The following is a 22,667-nucleotide window of genomic DNA, read 5'->3' as shown; positions in this document are numbered from 1 at the left end:
TCAGAAGATTATTCTAGCTGTGTCAGCCAGGAGTATTAGGCCATTTTAGTAGTGGCAGGCTGTGTGTTATCACATTATTCGACTAAGACTTTCATGAGACCTTCCTTTTATATAGATAATACTCTGCCTGTGACGTAGTGTATCACAGAGCACGTTCTCCTAAGTGTTGTCTCACTATTGAGCCTCTATTACAGAAAATCAACAACAATACACTGCTCATCTCGTTTCATCTCGCAATGAAATGTCTCATGTTCTGTGTGAGATTGGCAGTCAGAAATGAATTCCTCTCATTTTTTTGTTCTGGGGCAGATCCAACCAGAATCACCCAGGGGCCAGTGGACATGGAGATCATCGTAGGCGAGAGCATCGTGCTACCCTGTCAGGTCGCCAGTGACCCCGTCCTTGACGTTTCTTTCTCCTGGGCCTTCAACGGACAACTCATCGCCAAGGGAGACAGTCACTTTGAGCTAGTGGGTGGGGTGAGTGACCCGCAAGTCATACTTCTTCAGAACGTGTGAATGGGCAGTTGGCACCTCTTCCCATCTTGCTTCACTTCATCCCTGCCATTAGTTAAAAGAGACAGCTTGTGGGTTGACATCATGAAGATTTACTGTGGCTAGTTTTGCTGCAATGGGTGTGATACCATCTTTGTTTTTGCAATTCTAAAGTGTCCATGGAGGCATATTAAGCTGTGGGAATATGGAAATATTTGGACTATTAGATCATTCGGCTATCCCAAGCTTCCAATTGTACTTTAGTGAATGAAAACATAGCTATGCTATGTCCAAATATACTTCCTACATAGACACCATCATGTAGGTAATGCATTAGTTTCTCAGGCATTGTGACAAGTTGTCATCTTTTTGAGTACACGTCTCCTACTCAAGCTCAACCTTCTGAAATTATTATTTTTTTTAAATCTTGATTCTTGAATTATTCTTAAATCCTACTTTAACATAGCCTGCTGCACAGCTCATCATAACAGATACACAGATACACATCATCAGCGGTGTGTTGGCAGAGCCTCAAATGACAAAACACTTTCAGAACACCCTCACACCCTAAGAGATTAGCCATTCTTCATGTGTGTGTTTTGACTGACAATGTTCCTATCTGAAAAGAGACTTCCCCAGAAATGTCCCCAGTCCAAAAAGATTATCAACTTAACTTTGCTGCTTCGAGGAAATTTAATTTCCATAATTAAACCACGTTGGCTCTTCTGCCACATTTCCCTGCCAATACCAAGAGAATGATTTCACCACTAATTTGCCGTTTGCTGCTTACGGGTGTCCTCACAGATGAGAATCCAGAGGGCCTTTTTTTCCCCTCTCCAGTCGAGCAAAAAACAGCTGAACTCAATAGTAATAGCTTATTTGTGTAGTTTCTCGCAACATGTCTTAAAGGTCATGATGATGACCTCTGCAAAAAGCAAAGGAAATAGCAATGGCCTTGTAAGACACAAAACTTCCATTTGCTGCATCACATTTTGGCCTTGATCCTTTTCATCCCAGCTTATCTTGGAAAGAAGTATGTGACTAAAATGCTGTGTCATATTGAGGATGTTATCGTTATGTTTGCCTTTAAAGGCTTTGACTTCAAGAACTCTCAAGACATGCAAAAATATCTTTGCTGTTAAAAATCCTTTCAAAAACAGGCTGGATTTTCCACTGCAAAGTCCGTGCTAAATAACTGCACGATCTGCTCACATTTCTTGGCACCGCTATTTACTGCACCTTATATATGCCTCACTACATCCTTTAATAAGCTGTCAGAAGGTCTGTTATCTTTTATGCTACATAAAGCTTTCTTTCCTCCTTGGTAGAGAGCAGCAGGAGATCTGATGATCAGGAACATTCAGCTTTACCATGCCGGCAAATATATCTGTGTGGTGGACACGGACGTGGAGAGCCTGTCAGCCGTGGCTGTATTGATTGTCAAAGGTAAGAAAACCTCCTCTCCGCTCCGCAGGCACTAATTAAAACAGGGCGAACAGCCAGGATTGTTTTTGAGTTCCTCTTTATAAAAAAGAGGAAAATGCTGGTAAAGTGTACTCTGCATCGATCTAAGTATGTGGATATCTCTTCTATCAGGTCAAAAAAAGGGGGAAATTATAAAATCTACACTTAACTATAAACAGTAGACGGTAAATGGACTGCACTTATGCAGCGTTTTTCTACCTTAACGTACAAAACGGTTTACAATTTGCCTCTCGGTCACATGCATACTCACACATCGAGAGGCAGAGCCGCCATGCGAGGCGCTGGCTTGTCCTTTGGGAGCAACTTGGGGTTCAGAGTCTTGCTCAAGGACACTTAGACATGTAATAGTGATAAAGTGGGTGATAGATGTAGCCAACAACCCACAATAAAAAAACATGTCTGTACTCTGTAAGGGTTAACAATAAAGCTTTGTTGATAATATACATTTATGGTGACATTATAGGAATATGCATTACTGACAATATAAAGAATGCTGGACTGTCGGGGCATATAATGCTCACTTATGGTTTTAAAGTCAAATGGGTTTTGTCTCAGCCAGTTATTGCATTGCGACCAAAATGCCCATATCCTCATAAAAATGATTGCGGATGTCCACAGCTTTTATATCCTGCTTATTTCTAGTAGCAGTCACTTGATTACATCAAATAGAGGAGGCTTGCCTTTCTTTCAAAATGCATTCGGGGATGTTTGTGGAAGATGACTTGACAAAACTGTGGGAAAATGTTCCGTCTCTTTTTAATGACCAATTTTCAATATTGTGGCAATGTACTTGACAGTAGAATGTTTAGATGCCTGTCTGTGCTCACTCATGCAGCATGTATAACTCCAGAGAGACACACGATTGTCAAGAGCTACATCGGGCAGAACAAAATAGAACAACTTTTGTTTTGTGTTTTGGGTAGGGGCAGATTGATGTGCGGTGTGCAGAGTGAGAGAAGGAAGGTATCTGGCTTTGATCAATACGTCAAGTAGCCCAGCAAATTGACATTACGCAAATGTGTTAAATGTCAGATGAGGTGAGGGATGATATTGGTGTCAGGATTTGAAATGGTTGGATCCATATCTTTATCTTGTAAGGATACCCACCGGTGATTCAGCTTGACATGTTAAAGATCTTCAAGGCAAATGCCATTAATAAGCACTGCTTTGCAGTTGGCTGAGGACTAAGTGGAAATAAGGCTGTTTCTCAAGCAGAAGCAACATCAAGGCCATGGAAATGGATTGGCCTGGTATTGACTGGGGAGAAACTTGTCTGTGATTCAGATTGTGCATTATTTACACTTCCTGCTCGCGGCAGCTGTCATGGATGTCTCGTTGTTTGGATCGAACTTCTCCAAATGTTGAGCGACTAAGCATGAAGCTGGATAGAGAACGAGTCACGGAGGGCAAAGAATGGCGTTGCTTGATCACAACTGCAGCCCTCTAACAAACTGACAAGTGGTCACGTGTCGAGTATCCTGTTTGGAAACCCCCACTACCCATATACCTATGACCCATGAAGGACACATTTAACACGTTCAAATAATGTGCAACACCAATTATTGCAGTATATGAACCATCCAAGGTACAAGCTTTGGTCCCCCATTTTACAAAGTTGAAGACACGTTTTCTACCTCACCTCCGGTGTTATCCAGCCATGCAGGTACTTTTTGATTTGCCCAGGTTGTGTCACATCCCATTTTGAGAATGAAAACACCTCAATACAATGGATAATAACCAGTGGTGGAAGAAGTAGGCCTGTAAAAATACAAAAAATAGTCTTGCATAAAATGTCTTACCTAAGTAAAAACGTGTTATGTACTTAAAGTATCAAAAGTAAAAGTGCTCATGCAAAGAAATGGCTCCTGTGACAGATATATCTTTATATATAACATGAGATTAATATTATGTTACTAATACTATTGTAGTTTCAACTATTTTTAGTAGTTGTGTCACAAGAGTCACAAGATAAATCTGAGGGGATATGAAATTATTGATGGGCTGGAAAAGTAGAAAAAAACAAAGACATACTAGATTAAATGTTTTCATTTTTTTCATTCATTTTTCTTTAATTTTCGCTTATTACAAAATATTGGGCTCAAACTTTGGAGGAACAGCTAAACAACTCATGGACATCTGAAAAATGTAGGGATTGCACAATGTATTGTAATTGATTTTTATATTTTTTACATTATGCTTTAGTCTGTGAAGGAATAATAACTATCAGATAAATGCAGTCGAAGAAAAAGCACACTATTTGCCTCTTACATGTAATGGATTAGAAGTACAGTACTTAAATACAGTACTCAAGTAAGCATACTTTTTGCCACTAACACATTTTCAGAAATAGTATCCCTGTCCCCAATTGGAACTACTTTCTACCAGAACATCTTCCTGTGCTGTGTGGATTATCCAAAGCAATTTGGACACTGAATCTGGACAGAGATGTTGCTGTCAAAGCTGCTAGCACCATTTTAAAAAATCCATTGACTCTCTTTTTTTTTGGGGTGGAGGCAGACATCTCAGAGACAGGTAGCTCAAAACCTTGACAAATTAAACTAAAACTTTCCACATGGCTATCCCATGGCTACATTTAATTTTAATGTTAAGACAACAATGTGAATAATGCAGCACTCGTTTGACTGTGATAATGAGTGTGTCAATGTGTTGTCGCTTTAAGCGAGCGCGAGTGTGATCGCAGAAACAGATATAGACTTTTATGATAATGCTGATTATCGGTGTTATTGGCAATAGATGCATTATTGCAATCGTGTAATATATCAGCCATTGAAAGCAGCTCAGTCATTTTGCAGGGTGCTATTTCCGATCCTGTCTCGCTCCACTCGTCTCGCGGCACTGAAGGTCAATGATAATCGCTCCTGACACAAAGACTCTTGAGTGATCATCTGGATGCTTGTTTTTCACAATGGCAATGGAAAATGTTTTAGATGCCACTCCACGAGGCCTTGCAAACACTCCACCGGGTGGTGTTGGTTACGGAGAAGGTCATGTTATACAGATAACATCATCGTCATTAGCATTCAAACCACTCGGTGAGCACTCGTGCTTGTTTGACAGTTGCATCATCATCATCATCGTCGTCCACCTGGAAGACAGTACAGAGGGCAATACACCAACTATACGACATTTAGTAGTGTTTCATCACTTTTATAACATACTATTATTCAGGTTCCCATCTGGCGATTGTGACGGCGTATATTACAAATATGGGTAATATTCAATCCAGATCAAAGTAATACAATACACCGTGTCTGTAAGTTTTCATAATACAGCCAGATATTAATTTGCCCCGTGCCAAGTTCATAATAAAAGCCCAGACAGTCTGTCCATATTAATAACAGATTATTTGAACACCCTCAAGACACTGACAGCACCCTCTTGCCTCAGCCAATGAAATATAATTAAGAGGATAAGGAATTGATCCTTGATTGTGTGCCCCATTAATATGTATTACTGAAGCCAGTGTATTAAATTTTTTTTTTAATCAGGAGCTGCTAATGAGTTTTACAAAGATCAATATCTCTAAAGCCAGGGCTGTAAGGCCAAATGTTTGTGGGCTGCACGTTCAAGGCTTCGGTAAACAAAAAACAAATGTAGTTCAGCAGTTACTTGTTCAGCATACGTGAATTTATAGATTTGGCAAGTACATGCTGCATAAACCATTAATTGTGTATTAAAATAATCATTTGACGCTTTAATAATTAGAATATTTCGCTTCAGATTAGAAACCACTCCAGAGTCGGTGAGGAGTATGAGCGGAGCTAGGGGCGTTATTATTCCGCGGTCTGTCTCAAAGCTCTCTAGTGGTCTATTATTTCTGATGAGCCGACACGTTCATTAGAACAGGAAACAGAAGATGAGGCTAAAGTAAAACATCACGCCGCTTAATTGGTAGGATAATGAAAATAAATGATAAAACTCTGGTGCTTCAGGGCTATGAGGCCCTTTTTCATCTTTTACCTTTTAATTTGAGTCCCTACATCTACTCACATCTGCTGTTTCATCGATCAATTACCAGGAGGACCATGAAAGGGAAGGAATACAAGTTGGTTGAATACTGGAGGATAAATCTTGAATTCACTTTTAATTCCTTGCGAAGGGCATAAACTTCTAATCAAACTCGCTCTTGCTAATGTTTTAAGATATAAAGGCATAGTAACCTCTTAAAGCGATATAGTTTAGGTGGAGGTGTTTTTAATGCAAATGTGTTTGCTGTTCATGTTTTCCTCACAGTACATGTGAGTGCACACATTTACATCCACATTCTGCAGTCTGGTCTGTGCCTCTGCGTGTGCAAGTACCTCACAGTGTCTGTTCCTGTGATTGAGCCAGGCCCCCCCAGTCCTCCAGACTCTGTGACGGTGGAGGAGGTGACAGACAGCACAGCCCAGCTGGCCTGGAGTCCCGGCAGACACAACGGCAGCCCAATCACCAATTACCTCATCCAGACCAGGACTCCCTTCACCGTGGGCTGGCAGAGGGTTAATACAGGTGGGCAACGCTTGAAGATGAATTTTCATCTTATTCCACATGTGATGCTACTCAGATAATTCATGGATCCCCACAGAGAAATACTCTTACTTCTCTTCCCGCATCAGCGGGGAGGTGAGAGAGTAGGGTCAGCTACAGACCGGAGGCTCAGGTAATGGTCGGGGATTCAGGGTCTTACTCAAGAGAACATAAGGTCATTGTTGCTGCTTTTACATGATCTCATTTAAACCACTTAAATGACCTATACATCTGCCAAAGCCAAAAGCCTTTTTCATCTGCTGAAGTCAAGTCTGTGCGGATGTCTTCTTGAGCTCTTGTTGCTATGGAGGTTTAATGCCCCCATTGCAAGCGTGCCTGCCAAATGAATGTAATAAAATAAAATACATTTTATTAGTTTATTTGACAGGGACAGTGGTCATTGTTTAACGGAAAACTGTAAATGAGCCATAATTAGCCTAAAAGGTTCATTTTTATTTGTTGTCCTTTGCTAAATGATGAAAAGGCCCCCAAGAAATAGCATAAAACAACATATATATATCTTTGTTTTTAAAATTAATATACAAACCATAGACAATAGAGTACAGTATACATCCACCAATAAGTAATACCGAAATATAGCACACAGTAGTTAGCTACAACCCCTGCTAAATAAGCAAATAAGAGAAAAGAAAACAAGGGAAAAGTTGAGTTAAAGTTGCTATAATACATTTTTTTTATTTTAAAAAGGGATCAAAGGACTATGGGTATTGTATAAGGGGTCACCTCAGTTTTACAAACTTTTTTACTTCACTCTCACCATCAGGTTATTTCAGCGAACAATGTAGAAACTAGCGAAGTGGAGCATTTAGCACATAAAGAGCCAGAGTCTTCTCTCAGGAGTTGGTAGAGACCTTCCAGTAAACATACCTTACCTCCGTCGTCCGCCTTTCACCCTTCGTTAGTATTAAGGAGCAGTTAGTTAGCGGCGTCCTCCTCTGAGCTCATACGGTCCCTTTTAAGAATTTTAACACTCGTATGTCAGTTATTTTACAGTGTTGCTGCACAACACAAGGGAAGGAAAGCAAGGCAACATTTCTGTGGCAGACCTTTTACAAAGCTCACCTCACATTCATCACAAAGTCAACCTCTTTTTCCTTTAATTATTTTGTAATTGTGTATAGATTTGGTTCTCTTGTTTTATTCCACATGTTCAGCTATTTTAATGATTATATTTATATAGTGCATGTTTTCTGTTTTATTCCAGTCCCAGAGCTAATCAATGGGAACACACTGACAGCCACTGTAGTGGACCTCAATGCCTGGGTGGAGTATGAGTTTCGTGTTTTGGCCAAAAACAGTGTTGGGGTTGGAGAACCTAGCCCTGTGTCAGTCAAGACCAGGACAGAGGATGCAGGTACAGTAAATGTGATTCACCTTTTTGCCCTCAAATAATTAGATCTTATCAAATAGTAAGTGATCTTCAAAAAGAAAAAAAAAGGTTTTTGGATTGCCGTACTCGTTTTGTTCAATTTTCGCAAGCCTGAAGTGTTCCTCACATGGAGGTCTGTGTTGTGCAGTTCCTGATGCAGCACCAGGTGACGTGGGTGGAGGAGGTGGAAGCAGATCGGAACTGGTCATCACATGGGAGGTAAGCCATCAGTCTTATGCTCTAGTCTGTTACACAAAGTGCCTGCAGTTAATCTTTTTTATCCTTGAGTGAGGTGCTTAATATTTCTCGCTAAATCAAACCCCCTGCTCTGTTTTGGCTTGCGGGTGTCATAAATTTTGGGGGCAATTGAAGTCTGGCGCTGCAGTCGTTGTAATTTCTTAGTTAAAGAGTCAGCATGTAAGGCAGCAACAATGTATACACAAGCGGAACACTTAATCTGACAGTTATTGTCATTAATGAGTCTCGGATCTGTGCTGAATTACTGTTCAGCCAAATCTGCAATGCTCAAATCTAGTAAACTAGTATAGGGTAGTTGAAAAATAATAGAATAGTGTGGAGACTAAAGAAGTCATTAGTTTGCTAAATCTGTCTCATCATTTGAGTTTTCTCATTTCATTTAATGCAGAAACAACTTCTAGTTTTAAAAGCTGCACGGACGTTTCGTAATGAGATTAGATTTTTTTTCAAATGGCATTTTGCTGCTCATTTCAATTCGTCAGGTGGGTCACAAAAGCAATTTGTGGGTCACGCAGTTCTTTTGGCACCATGAGAGTGGGTGGTGATTGTGTCAGCCCAGAGGCGGGATGAACGTGAGTGGCTTGTATATGTTTTAATATCACTATAGTTTTGTGTTTCACTCTCAGCCTGTCCCCGAAGAACTACAGAATGGTGAGAGCTTTGGTTACATCATTGCTTTCCGCGCCTTCGGAGAAGTTAGCTGGACTCACGTGGCCACCTCTGCCCCTGGTGCATCGCGCTACGTGTACCGCAACGACAGCATCACGCCCTTTTCTCCGTTTCATGTCAAGGTTGGCACTTACAACAGCAAAGGACAGGGTCCCTTCAGCCCCGTGGTCACCATCTACTCTGCAGAGACTGGTAAGGGAATGGACGTGAGTTGGGCTTTTGCAAAGCTGCAAAGCTTTCTCTGTTTTTGAAAAGGACAAAGACGAAAATGGTTGTATTGCATTTACTGGGCTGAAAGCGCTTGATAAATAAAGAGACTTGCTGGAAAATGAATTTGTTGAAATCTTTTTACACGTAAAAAAAAAAAGGACAGAAAAACGTGCAACATGTTTATGTAAGGATAGGCAAAAGGTCTCCAAATATCACCACTCTTTTGAATGGCTGTTCTGAAGTGAAAGCCGGTTGGCATTTAGATCTATGCTACCTCTGAGAGGGGGGTCAGTCTGTAGTGTCGTGTTGGACTATTTACAAGCAGCACCTGTGTGTGTGATGAATCATTCAAGTAGAGATCAACAAGAACAGTGATACATGTAAAAATTCAAGAGATTTGTTCTGCTTGTGTCTGTTGGAAGAAGGCGGCAATGCTCAGTCTCTTGTCGTCTGTTCTCAGAGCCAAGCGGGATGCCAGCAGGAGTTTGGGCCAGAAGTGTCTCTGCCTCTGAGATTGAGGTGAATTGGCAGGCGCTCTCCTTCTCCCCTGAAAGGGTTCTGGGCTATGAGGTATATTTTATTCTTTTAAATGGAAATAGAAATCACACACGCACACACACACAACACAATTACAATGCTTGTCATCACCCCTGTTGTACCTCAGTGCCATCACTTCCAAACTCTGCGTCGCCATGGAAATGGCTGTTTCAGTTGGGGCGACTGTTATAGCCGAAATGATACAGTTTTTTGTACCGATACGACGGGAAAAAAACATGTCGGAGCATTTTTTTTTAGGAGAACAAAAGGAAATTGCCCTTTCCCCATGCCTTTTCAAGTGGCTATCAATTATTGGTTATGGGTACCGTCATACAGAGCTCATGATAGTCTGTGCTGCAATATCAGACCTCGGCGCAGAATACCAAGAAATGCCCTCTCACCAAAAACTGCATAATTATACTAAGAACAGCCTTCTGTTGTTTGTTTTTACAGTCCAACAAAGCAGCACCCTGGGAGTGGAGTCTCTTCATTGTTCACGAAATAGAATAGGAATATTAAATTACATTTTAAACCCGAAAGAGTTGCATTCTATTTCACCTTCAAAAACTGGGACAGCCTGATTGCCTCACCTGCATACTTGTGACTGCTTCATCAGGCTGATCAAAGGGCTTTATTATAAGATGTTGTTGTTCTTTTTTTCCATTTCACATCTGAGCTACCCCAGTGATGTCAACATCAGCTAACATTGAATAATGATGAGAGAAAGGTAGATGGGTGGGGGGGATGGGGGGGATCAGACTGATCTTCAGTCTGATGGTTATATAAGTCACTTGTTTTATGATTGGTAACTTTGGTCGGTATATGATCTGTATTATTTTAATTTAAATGCATATCATGATTAGTCAGATTTTTATTATATTATATTCCGTAATACACAACACAGATGGATTTATTATGTAATTGTTTCAGTGCTACAATACATCAGTCAGTCGAGTGACAAAGAAACCTCGATTGTTCATTTTAATAATTGATGAATCGTTTCAGTCACCAAGCAAAAATGCAAAACTGGTCCTACATCTCGAGCATATGATGCGTCTCTGTTTTATATGATTGTGAATTAAATACCTTTGTGTTTTTAGGTCCTGGTTGGACAAAATAGGATTTTTTATGGTATCACCTTGGGCTTTGGGAAATTATAATGGAATCTTTTATTGTATTTTTTGACATTTTTATGATTAGATAATGTATTATTTACAAAAAAAGAGAATTCACTCCCTAGCGTCACTCTCTCAGTTGCATCTGAACATAGTGTGACATTCAACAAAGTGTTATAAAAGTCCATGAGCAAAGGCTTTCAGAATGTCGGATCAACTATCCTGCTGGAAACATAAAAGAAAGCTGTGATCTCTCTTAAAAGGATACACCCAGAGTCAATCCTTTAACAACACCACATTTCTCCCAAGACATCAGATACAACTACTTGTCACATTTTGCTCCAATCGGAAACAATCTATCACGGTTGAATCCCAGATGACACGCTCTCTGTCTTGAACAGGTGGTATACTGGGAAGATGACACTAAACCAGAGACCATGGGGAAGGTTAGGGTGCCTTGGAACCAAACCTCAGTCACAGTGAGCGGCTTGGCAGGAAACACGCAGTATTTCCTCACAGTGAGCGCCTTCAACACAGCGGGCACCGGCCCCTTCCTCCCTGCAATCAATGTCACCACCAAAAAGCCACGTAAGTTGCAGCAGCCAAGATGCCGTGCTGCTCGGGTGTTTGACTTTGTATTCACACTGGTTATCATCCAAGTAAGATGGTAGAAACAATATATTTCTCTCATGTCATTCTTTGAAGTAGCATAATCCCATAAGAGAAATATGATAATTCTTGTCGAACGAAGTGACAACCGTGTGTTTTTGTGCTGACATACAGAAAATAATTATTTCTAAATCATGCAGCACCAGCGCAACCGCCGCTGAATGTCGAATGGACACTAATTGGCTCTCAGCTGTCTCTTTACTGGGAACCTGTGTTGGCGACGGAATCAGAGTCGGAAGTTACAGGCTACCAAGTGAGTTTTACTCTCTCAATATGCTCCACACTAACATGTTTATTCCTATTATGAGCATGGACCTTACATAAGCTGTCAGACTGTAAGTACATAGCACTATGTGTCACCCACCTTGTTTCTCCCCACCCCCACTCAGCTGTCATACAGGAGACAGAGGCACAAAGAGGTAAACACACTCACAACAGCCAATTCGACAGCAGAGCTGACCCTCCCTGAGGAAGATGACGACTACATCATCCACATTCAGACGCTGAGTGAAGGAGGGCTGGGCCCAGCCTCGGATCCCATACGAATCCACCAACTAAGTAAGCTTGTTGTTCACAGTCGTGGTGGTTAAAACGTGAAGGTTCATGGAACAGTTTAAGTTTGGCTTGCCTCTCATGCCGCCATGTTCGAGAAAAACACAACAGCATGGCAACATTTGAAACAAAGATTCACCGGGACGTCAATCGCTCACAACATCTATATTTTATTATTTACCCGCTCTTCTAAATGAATTCACTTAGCACTTTTTAAACCTGACAGGGACATTTTGTTCTCCGTTGACTCACCATTACTCGTGTCCCCAGCCACCCCCTCCATGGGCTCTTCCAGGCTCATATTTTGCAGAAATATCCAGCGCAATCCATCTCTGTCGCAGAGGTTGACTTCCTCTTTTACTAGATGCTATTACTGTCCTGTGGGACTCCAGGGGGGCTCCTCTTCGGCTCTAAATGCTAATTTGCATTGTTGATATTCTGTGTTGAATCCCTGAAAATAGCAGTTGAGAGAGATTGAATTCCACACTGGCTTTTCTTTTAAATTTCATTTGAAAAATAGGCTACTTTTCTTTTCTTTTCTTTTTTTTCCGAGACTCTTTGGATACTGAAAAGAAAAAGATGTGGGCAAAACACATTAGTAAGCAAAACAGAGTGCTGTGTTTATAGAAACTAGTAGTTCTGAAACATCAGAAGTGATTCGGGAGGTTTCTTATGCATAAATAATATATATTTCTTCCAGGAAAGGGTTTTATATGGATGTCATTACAGGGAAATATGCAGTGATCCATAGGAACTAATTGACTCACTTAAATCATACATGAGAAACTAGTGATTAGAGCAAACTGCATCAGGCTCCTGGACCGTTACACCCAACTCCCTTAATACATTTTTTACTTACAATCGCAGTCATAAGCCAGTACATGAATACGTTTTTTACCACATTTTAAGTTCCCCCGTGAAACATCAGTATGTGTGATTTATGATTTGGAAATTTAAGTATCTCATTTTCAGTTAGAAGGCAAATCTGTTTTCAGCTGTGTCTGCAGGTAACATAGCTGAGAGCTCAAACTTAAGATAAGGAATACCATCCGCGTCCTCCAGCAGGTTTCACATCAGTTTATCGTGTGTGTTTTTTTGTGTTCCAGGTATGAGTGCCCGCGGCTCCAGAGCCTGGAGTGCGTACATCTCCCCCATCTCCCTGCTCGTCGCCATCGCAATATCAACATCCAGGTCAACGTCGTGACACCATGACAAACTCTGCTCGGTTTTTCAACCTTCTTATTGGTATTTTTTTTTTTTAATGAAATTTGTGAAAGTTGCTGAGTTTTTTCTCTAATTTTTGGAGGTGACCACATACGATTTTGCAGTGATAGATTGCGGGTATGAGGCAGCACAAGAGTGGAGCGTGCTGTCAGGCACTTGATTTAACAGTAAATGCTTGAGCTTTTTCTTCACGTAGGTCTGACATGTTTGCAGGTTGGAACAATGCTCCATTTCAACTCTTTTTTTGTTGTTTCGACTCTAGATTGATACAGATGCCTTACTTCCATCCATGTGCCAAAGTAGTTTCAGCCTACTTGTTGTTGCTAAGACAGCTTGTTTCCTCAACATTTTATTCCTCACAGTTTCTTATTATTGAAGGTCTCAGTGTACCTTGCAGAGGGCCGTGAAGAGAAGTTGTATTTTGTATTTTTGAATATTTTCAGTTTTCCTCTCCACACCTGAATTGGCGAGTAGGAACATGTTTATTCACCCGTGCCCGTGCCTTTGGAGATTCTTGTGACGCCGCCACTCATCGACACTAGTCAGTCAGTGTTCCAGAACGTTCCGCCTTCATCTTACCCTGCTCCATTAAAGTTGTCCCAGATGAAACACATAAAAACAGCTCACAGTGCCAGTGTTAGCCATTTACCTTTCATTATTTGATTGTGCAGAGCTGAATGTGTGCCATGAGGTTTTAATGGCTCAGACCAGCTATTGTGATGGCCTGCTGATTGATGGATTGGACTTAACTCTGCATTCACAAAGATTACATCTGCCTGTATACAGCAGTAGTGGGAGAGGTATGCGACTGCCAGTGTATTTCCTTCAACGCTAATGCTGAAACAATCAGTCATTCACCAGGAAATAATCAACAACAAGTCATTTTGGTCATTCATCAAGGAAAAAATGCCAAACACACCCAATAAGTGTGCGTTCGATTGCAATCCATTTGCCTTCACAGAATCCAAGTCGGCGGGTACTATCCCACTTTATACCATGGCCACATGCCAACAAACTGTTATATATCATCAAAATAGGACTGTCATTCAGGCATTCTGTTGATTATATAACAGTTTTATATCACTATTCTGATTTTACTGTTGCAACAATATTCCCATATTGAAACAATTATCGCATTTTAACCCTGGCTATATAACGGCTGGCTTTCTGACACTTTCGCCTTACGACTTAAACATATTTCCCAAAATTTTGAACCGTTCCTTTAAATCATGAATTATCAGAGTCAACCATGTGATACTTTCTGTGCATTTTTGACCTCTGGAACTATAGTTTCACAAAATAATCTCAGCTCAAGGTGTACTTACTAGCTTTCAAGCTCATATCAGCATCACATGACGGTAGTTTCTAACTTGTCAGGTGTCTCTCGTTGTCAACTGAACCACCTCCAACACAACGGAGTAAACTCCATGTGCTGATGACAACTGGGACCTGGTTGAAAGATGACTTGAGAATGCCAAATGTACCTTTAGTAAGGATTATTTTGTCAAATAAATGTAATACTGGTGCATTCATTTATAGTAGCCAACAAACACCTGTGTCAGAAGTGTCTGGTTATACTGTCCCGTTACCAGACATAAAGGGACGCCTGACAGCCAATCAGGAATCCAGAAATCTCAGCGGCCATGGTATGGTGTCTTGGGGTTTCGGACTTGGTCAGACAAACAAAGACGTACATTTGGAAACAGCACCTCGGGCTCTGGGAAATTGTGATGTGCATTTTTCTTAATTTTCTTACATTTTGCAGACTGACTGATTGATAAATAATCATTAGTTGGAGCCCTAGTCTACATCCACGTGGACAACACACAGTAGTCGTGCCAGTGCATAACGTGCATAATCAGCCATTGCAGTCGAGACAAGGGGTTTAAAGTGCTGCCAATTGTGCCAGTCTGATAATTGAAATCTAGCCACCAAGCTTAGACATTATTTGGCAAAATGTATGGTCAGCTGTGCTTTAATACTTTGTGAATCTGTCCTTTCTTGTCAGTTGTATTGGCTTTTTTAATGTGGTACGTGTTGTCATTGTTTAGTTATATATTTCAGCCAAAACCCACTGCTCAGGTATTCAGACCTGCTTCACCCTACCTTTCAATAGCCCTGAAGTGGCAGGAGCAGATATACCAGTAATCTGTCAGCACACAACACAAGGGTCTATTTAACAGTCTGACTTGAAGAATGGAAAGCCTGATATGTGCCATGATCTAGCAGACATTAAAGCAACTTAATGAATTAGAGCAGGCCTGAGGGGCTTCTGTGGGAAAGGGCATAGGAGTAATGGTACTAATGACACCCACACAAGACTAATGTATCAGGATTTAGGGAGAACTAAATCAGGACAATCCCATCAAGATGACACTAGGAAGATTTAAGGTCTGTCTGTATGTGTGTGTATGTGTGTGTGTGTGCGTGTGGGTAGGGTTATTACCTTACCCTACGGTGTGTTTTCCAGAGGAAGTTTCTGCTGTTTAGGGGAAGGTTTAAACTCATTTCTTGTATTTAACCGTGGTTCGGGGCTTTGGGCAACTGAAGCATTGCAGACATTCAAATAGAGTAATACAAGGTCAATATGGAAGGTTAAAATAAAAAGATACAGTTTCACCCAGGGAGGATTTGAAATGCCTGTTTTTCTATCAAATTACTATGGATTGCAGATGCAAAGAAACAAGTAGAAACAAAGCTCCAGAATCCAAGGCCATGTCAGGTACAAGTTTGTGTCACATGTGAAGAAGCCTTTCTGCCCGGGATGAGTGTTTCTGAAAGCGGTCTTTGAATCCTGTTTTGTTGTTTTGGTGGCTTTACGTGGGGTTAATCTGTATACATTCATCACAGAATGTCATTGTTAAGATAACAAATGTTTACACAGGAAATGCATCTTTCTGGCTGATTTATTGATTATATGACCTGAAAAAAAGGTCAACATTACGTTTTTGAACTTGTGTCTGGAGTACATAGAAGCATTGCCAACCTCTTTGTTTTTGTGGCGTATTAGTACTGTGGAGATGTTTTGAGTTTGACTTTGATTTTCTTTCTTTTTTAATGGTTCCCTGATTGTTCATTTTCTTTTGTTTCTAACAAAAATTCTGCACAAAGGTCAAGTGTTGCTTTAAAATAACGATTAAGAGCCGGTGCGACGAGATCGCTCTTGACTGCATACAGTAAACTGTACTGTATGTATGTTGTTGTGATTTGAAGCAACGCCCCCAACTGGGAGACCAAACTGTGGTGTCCTACTTCCAATTGTAATTCTCTGTCAAACCCAGAATCTGAAAAATACATGAGCAGAGCGGAACATTTCTTAGCAGTTGCTGTCACACACAGCCTTTTGGTGCAGTGACACAAACACTACCTGTTACAAGGTAGTCCACCGGTGCACAGTAGATAATACCAGTAGTATTATCTACTAGTACTTTTTATACCAATACAACTTCACAATTTTCTTGCCACTCTCAAGATCGGAAAAGGAAATCAATTATTTACCCAAAAATGTGTAATTCCATAAGATTGATGAAGAAATACAATTAGAGCTCTGGGTGACAACGCTTGGCCTTTCTGTTGTGACTCCTCAGTATTTTGATGTCTGGGTGATGTCTGGGTGATCTCCGTGAGATCGTGGCCGTAACGTTTTCACATTGAAAAGACATCAGCTGATCTTGATATGCTGAAGCTGTGCATGTACGATATTGTTTGGTGCATTTGTGTTTTCTAAATGAGGGAGTTAATAAAAACAATTCACTGAGGATTTTCTCTTGGATTTCTTTGAGTTATGTGTGGCACGGTGTCATTTTCAGCATCAGCAGTTTTAGTGTCTTTTACTGCAGGAAGAATTTGAGTGGTGCCTTGAGGCACCATCAAAGCTGTAAAATGCATAATATTATGAAAAGGCATTTAAATGAGAGTAAATGGCAGCAGTAATGTCATATGCAGTGGATAAAGAACACATTTGAAAAGGTTTTTGCTGCATATAGTAATTGCTTTAATATATAATAAGAACTATCATCACAGAGAATCTATGGTTTTGAATCTATCTAAAACAAATACTCTATCTGAAAGTAGTTCAGAGTAGGCTTTGTGCAGTAGCTTTTCGCAAAGAAAACCGATTCATATTTTTTTTTTATTGGAGCATATATCTGCTAAAGTTAAGATACCTTCCACTAAAACAAGGGAATGATGTGGAAAGCTACTGTGAAATATTGATTGAGCCGGTGTTGCAGAGATGCTTTTAAGATAATAAGAGGGAGAAGACCCTGCGAAGAGATCAATAGGAAGAGGAAGTGAAGAAAAGAGAGGTTTCTCCCTACACACCACAGATCATCCATAATGAGCTGGTGTGTCAATACTTCGGCAATGGCTCTTCACATTCTATTGACCGCTGAATCCCAACACTAGGCTACTGTAAAGACACTGGAGAGAGGCCATTCATGGGTGATTAGTATACCCACAGCATCACCTCTATTGCACTGCTAAATAGCAAAACTGCAAAGTGCAGATATTCAGATATGGGTTAGATAGCCCTCACAGGGATATTGGCTAAGACATGATTAGTGTATGTGACTTCACCCCTGTAGCACACAAATGCAGTGCAGATGCCGTAGCTTGGTAGCTACATATTGTAAATGTCAATACTGCCCCCGCATGGTGCCAGCATCCTGGTGCAACACTGTGGTCAGATTGGATGGGTGAGCCATCACAGGGGAGGCAGTGAGTCTGCAGTGACACTGCATTGAACGGGACGGGTATATGGAGGACTGGAGCCTGGTCATGCAGTGGAGTAATGACAAGATTCATGACCAATCTAGATTTGGATCTCAATCTGAGTGGTAGTAATCAACACAACATTAAAACAAATACAACCTAAAATGTTGCCGGTATGTGAAATAAGCTTTATAAATGTCATGATACAAACGCAAACATTTAGCATGTGATCATGCAGCAATATTTCTGTTAAATTCTCAATAAATTGTAGAAAACATAGTGCGTCGTTTCGCTGCACGTCCACTCCACGCTGCTAGGGGGCGCTGTCTCCATTTCAACTTCCTTCCTGGCAGCTCGGAAAAAAAGAAAACATTAACGGCAGGAGCTTCTTCCTGTGGCTCACATGTACACAGCCCCAAACAAGATGATGGACTCATCTAAGCGTAGTGATTCCACAAACAGTGGCCTTCAAGACTCGAACTCAAAAACCGACGACGAGGAAAAAGACGAGCTGTGTCCCGGTTTTAGAAACGCGGATGCTTTTGTTAAAGTAAGTGAACGAACCAAAAGCTGGACGCAGTCTTTGAGTTTAAGCCTCGCACTCAGGTGGGCAACGTGGATGTGCTTGTTGGCCACGAGCTGCAGTCACATTATGAGTTAGGTGTTGGTGGAAGACATGCACAGCTATCTGTTGACAAAAGATGTCATTTGATGTTGATCTTTATATTAAAAGTAATTGGTAGTGGTCGACGACACGAGGGTGGAGCTGGTGTGTTAATTAGCGTAAAAGATATGCCTGTTTCAAGGTAACGATACATGTTTTCATGTATCTTTAACGATTAGCATATTCGACTAATCTCTTTATTGTGTCGATTAATGGGTTCATAAAGAAAATGTTGACTCTTGTCAGAGTGATCGTGTAAGATTACTGAGTAAGGACCAGTGAGTTCAGGGCTGTAGTCAAAGCTATTCCACTTAGCTAACGTTAGCTCAAGTGATAAGTAAGCTATTAAAAAGCAAACAAATATCCACATTTGAAAAGGTTATTATAAATGGCTGAGACAAGTCATTATCAAAAGCGTTATTAACACATTTCCAGTCATTCTAGTAAAATATAAACACTGCATTTATGTAAATTTTAAATATGTAACGTTAACTGCCACGTTTCAGTGTTTAGGAATACCCTTGTTGTGAAAACCTTTATATTAGACGTTTCGCAAAAGAAGCAATACTTTACAGACATTGCAGTGTTTCCCTGACCTATATTTTTTATACAACCTTTATTCTATTAGTGTTGTCTAACAGCTCAGCCTGTCTCTCCTCTGCAGTATGGATTGGGTGCCGTGTTATCCGCCACCAAAGCATCCGCCGGCTTGCCTCAAGCTGGAGATGAGTATGACTTCTACCGCAGCTTCCCGGGATTCCGGGAGTTCTGTGAAAGCCAAGGGGACAAGCTCTTGCACTGGTGAGTGTGAATATATGTATAATGTATTGCTTCATTCTCAGTCAGACTTGCACCCGCTCCTCTCATTCACTTAAGTTAAAGCCCATGCAACTGACACAATTCAGGAATATGGTTGTTTTTTTATGCGTCTTGCCTTCTGAAAATGGTGGTCGTAATTGACTTGAGTGGCGTCATGTCACCCCAGTGTGTTGTACACTATCGGACTACATACTGGAACATCACTCTGTAGGGTTGTCCTCGACTAAAGAAAGTCTTAGTCAACGATTATGTCAACTAATCAATTAGTTGCTTTGATTGACAGATCAAGATCACACAAAGCAGCACTTTAAATCTTAAGAGCTGTATCACTCTCTTGGTCAATTAACAGTCTGAGATTGCTCCTCTAAACATTTCCTGATTACGTTTGTAAAACCAATGACATCACATCCTGTTTCTATGCTAACTGCGATACTGAAAGCAAGCCTGACTGAGCCTCAGACATGCAAACACAATAACTTCTCTCAACCCATTTCCCTGTGTCAGCATGGGTCAGACAATGCAGCACCACGGCTGCAGATCTCTCCTGAGCGACCGGAACAAGCTGACGGGCCTGGAGGAGAGGTTGGACTTGGTTGTGGACTCGAACGACGTCATCCTCGAACGAGTGGTATGGCCTCCAGCTTTGGTGTTTTTGCAAATTTCTTCATGGAGCAAGTCGTTTCAAACCAACTAAGCTCTCGTATCTGATTTCCAGGGGATTCTTCTTGATGAAGCTGATGGGGTGAACAGGACCCAGCAGCCTGTCCTGCCTGCCGGGTTTCAGCCTCCCAAGATTGTAGTTTCCAGCTGGAATCGCATGGTTGGCTAATTAACCTCTCGGCTCTTATACTGCAGATGCCAGCTTTTATTTTTTGGATGCATTAAGGTTTAAACGTTATGGGCCAGTCCTGACATTAAATCACTGAAACGGTTATTTGGAACACTTGATGAATATTCATACCGGCTCTATACACCTTTTGGTAATCGGCGCTTTTATTGATCAGGGTTCAAGTCGTTCCGAGACGTTCCGACTGCTCCACGCCAAGAATGTTGCGAGGCCTCAGCTGAAATTCAAGGAAAAAGTTGACAACAGCAACACGCCATTTATTCCCAAGATCTTCATCAAGCCCAATGCAATAAAGCCTCTTCCTTCTTGTAAGTTAAAGCCTCTTCCTCACATCTGTTTTCTATAAACTCATAAACATTTGTAACATATCTGTTCTCTCGCTCTCCAATTGTAGATTTCACCAACAAACAAATCCGTAAACAGAGACCCGAGGACCTTGATGTCCCAGCTGCACTGGCCGACTTCATCCACCAACAGAGAACTCAGGAACATGTTGAAGACATGTAAGACTTGTCTCTTTTGTAATAACAACATTCAATCTTTTCCTATTCATCTTTGTCCATCTTAACTTGTGATTCTGATCCACGTAGGTTTGCACACCCATACCAATATGAACTGGATCGTTTTACAGTCCCAGAAGGCCTTCTGTCTAAGGCAGAACCGCAGGTTAGTTATAGTGCTCCTACAATCCTGTGATCCTCTCATTCTTGGTTAGGGCTTCTACTAAATCTGTCGTTTGTGGATTCTTTTTTTAGATGTTCAAGCCAATGGCTGAGACCAAGTGCTCCTTCGTTGACACACTGGAGGATCTGGTGGTTCTGAATGAGAAGCTCTGCAAAGTGTCTGAATTTGCAGTGGACCTTGAGGTACGGGATTAGAATTAGTTTATAGATGTGCAGGGAGTGGGCATGATATCATGTATGCTTATAAAATGTAATGTCGATGCAAGCAACAGATTGAGCCTTTGTGCGGGTTATAATGCTCGTATTTTGCGTCAGGAAGGCATTGATTAAATTCTGTGGTTGATATTGATTACAAAGCCTGTTGGTTCTTTTGTCTAAGTGTGTTATTAACACTCTGTTCCCCATCGCAGCACCACTCCTACAGGAGTTTCCTCGGCCTCACCTGTCTGATGCAGATCTCCACCAGAGAGGAGGACTTCATCATCGACACCATTGAGCTCCGCAGCGAGTTGTACGTCCTCAACGAGGCGTTTACTCACCCGGCAATTGTCAAGGTAATGGAACCGCTCCACAAATGATATGTTCCTGCATCCTGTTCTGTGACTTGAATTGTCTAAAGGGAAGATGAGATTACATGTCTGATTAGATTTTCAAAATGGGAAACTGCACTGTGTGTGGCTGTTTATCGTGGCCAACTGGTATTGTGTTGAACTATAATCTCGTCGTCCAAGCTTAGTGCCCACAGCGTTTTGACAATGTAGTGGACAGCTATAGATATATTAGAGATATTTCTTATTTATAAGATATTTGAGTTTTATTTCCAAAATGAGTGGTGTAGATGCTTAAACTGAGGGTATTGAAAGAACAACTGTCTGGTTGTTTGACCACTTGTTCCACTTGTAGTATTGGTCTGCGTTGTAAAGCTGTGTCCAGCTTTGCCATCGAATGTTCAAATCTCACCAATTAAGACGGCCTTAAAATGGCCTCAAGGGAACTGAAATAAACGATGCGTCAGACTACCGTATGAACTGGTTGCGTCTGAACCGTTGAATCTTCTACCCGGAGAAGAAACTCTCCAACAGTGTTGGAAAATTAAGTTTGTAAAGATTTAATCTTGAAAACTTCTGAGCCTGAATTTCTTAGAGGTGTCTCAGAGCGTCAAAGCTTGATAAAGTTGGTGGGTGTCCTGTGATGTGTGTGTGTGTGTGTGTGGGAGCCACTGTGACTCACACACTGTAGGATACCTGTGAACAAGTGTGTTGCGTGGGCTTGAACCACAGAGAGATCTGTGAAAATAGTCCCAATGGGGGAAAAAAATAAAAAATGTCGCAATGTCCCCCCCCCTACTTTTTGGTTCAAATAGTATCTGTATCCAAGCAGTGAATTCTTTTTTTATTTTTTATTTTTTATTTATTTTTTTTTTTTTATTATTTTTTTCTCAAAATAAGTTTCAGCTGAATATGCGTTCTGTCCTGTTCTCAGATATTCCACGGCGCCGACTCTGACATGGAGTGGCTCCAGAGGGACTTGGGCTTGTATGTCGTCAACCTTTTCGACACGCATCAGGCCAGCCGAGCTCTGAACCTGGCCAGACATTCCCTCGACCATCTGCTCAAACACTTCTGCAACGCGGAATCGGACAAACGCTACCAGCTGGCTGACTGGAGGATTCGGTATGAAGAAGACGGGGCCACTTGATGCTTCATTTTATAGTTATTGTTTAGGTTTAACTGAGGGATAGAGTTCCTTTTGATCTCGTAACAGGAAAATCCATCATTTGTTACTCTTTTATTTATATATATATATAT

General features: G+C 41.1%; 2 protein-coding genes across 3 annotated transcripts in view; both read left to right on the top strand.

Annotated features, from left to right (window-relative positions):
• The window catches only part of cntn3a.2 (contactin 3a, tandem duplicate 2), a 30,217-nt gene extending 15,038 nt beyond the window's left edge, over nucleotides 1-15,179 (top strand). For both annotated transcript variants that reach the window (XM_031844672.1, XM_031844671.1), the window contains exons 13-23: nucleotides 310-479; nucleotides 1,823-1,940; nucleotides 6,333-6,491; nucleotides 7,735-7,884; nucleotides 8,048-8,118; nucleotides 8,784-9,018; nucleotides 9,497-9,606; nucleotides 11,090-11,276; nucleotides 11,498-11,610; nucleotides 11,747-11,915; nucleotides 13,016-15,179. In XM_031844672.1, the coding sequence (XP_031700532.1) occupies nucleotides 310-479; nucleotides 1,823-1,940; nucleotides 6,333-6,491; nucleotides 7,735-7,884; nucleotides 8,048-8,118; nucleotides 8,784-9,018; nucleotides 9,497-9,606; nucleotides 11,090-11,276; nucleotides 11,498-11,610; nucleotides 11,747-11,915; nucleotides 13,016-13,113 (1,580 nt within the window). In that variant the 3' untranslated portion in view covers nucleotides 13,114-15,179. The remainder of the gene's footprint in view (nucleotides 1-309; nucleotides 480-1,822; nucleotides 1,941-6,332; nucleotides 6,492-7,734; nucleotides 7,885-8,047; nucleotides 8,119-8,783; nucleotides 9,019-9,496; nucleotides 9,607-11,089; nucleotides 11,277-11,497; nucleotides 11,611-11,746; nucleotides 11,916-13,015) is intronic.
• Nucleotides 15,180-18,225: 3,046 nt separating this feature from the next.
• Nucleotides 18,226-22,667, top strand: part of exosc10 (exosome component 10) — a 9,917-nt gene continuing 5,475 nt past the window's right edge. The window contains exons 1-10 of the mRNA XM_031845862.1: nucleotides 18,226-18,396; nucleotides 19,175-19,311; nucleotides 19,834-19,957; nucleotides 20,045-20,149; nucleotides 20,334-20,484; nucleotides 20,571-20,679; nucleotides 20,767-20,842; nucleotides 20,932-21,042; nucleotides 21,270-21,413; nucleotides 22,342-22,554. Of these exons, the coding sequence (XP_031701722.1) occupies nucleotides 18,250-18,396; nucleotides 19,175-19,311; nucleotides 19,834-19,957; nucleotides 20,045-20,149; nucleotides 20,334-20,484; nucleotides 20,571-20,679; nucleotides 20,767-20,842; nucleotides 20,932-21,042; nucleotides 21,270-21,413; nucleotides 22,342-22,554 (1,317 nt within the window). The 5' untranslated portion in view covers nucleotides 18,226-18,249. The remainder of the gene's footprint in view (nucleotides 18,397-19,174; nucleotides 19,312-19,833; nucleotides 19,958-20,044; nucleotides 20,150-20,333; nucleotides 20,485-20,570; nucleotides 20,680-20,766; nucleotides 20,843-20,931; nucleotides 21,043-21,269; nucleotides 21,414-22,341; nucleotides 22,555-22,667) is intronic.

The sequence above is a fragment of the Anarrhichthys ocellatus genome, unplaced genomic scaffold (assembly GCF_004355925.1).
Source record: "Anarrhichthys ocellatus isolate YVR2014 unplaced genomic scaffold, GSC_Weel_1.0 scaffold5, whole genome shotgun sequence".
Lineage (NCBI taxonomy): Eukaryota > Metazoa > Chordata > Actinopteri > Perciformes > Anarhichadidae > Anarrhichthys > Anarrhichthys ocellatus.
This window is presented reverse-complemented; position numbering and strand designations above follow the sequence as displayed.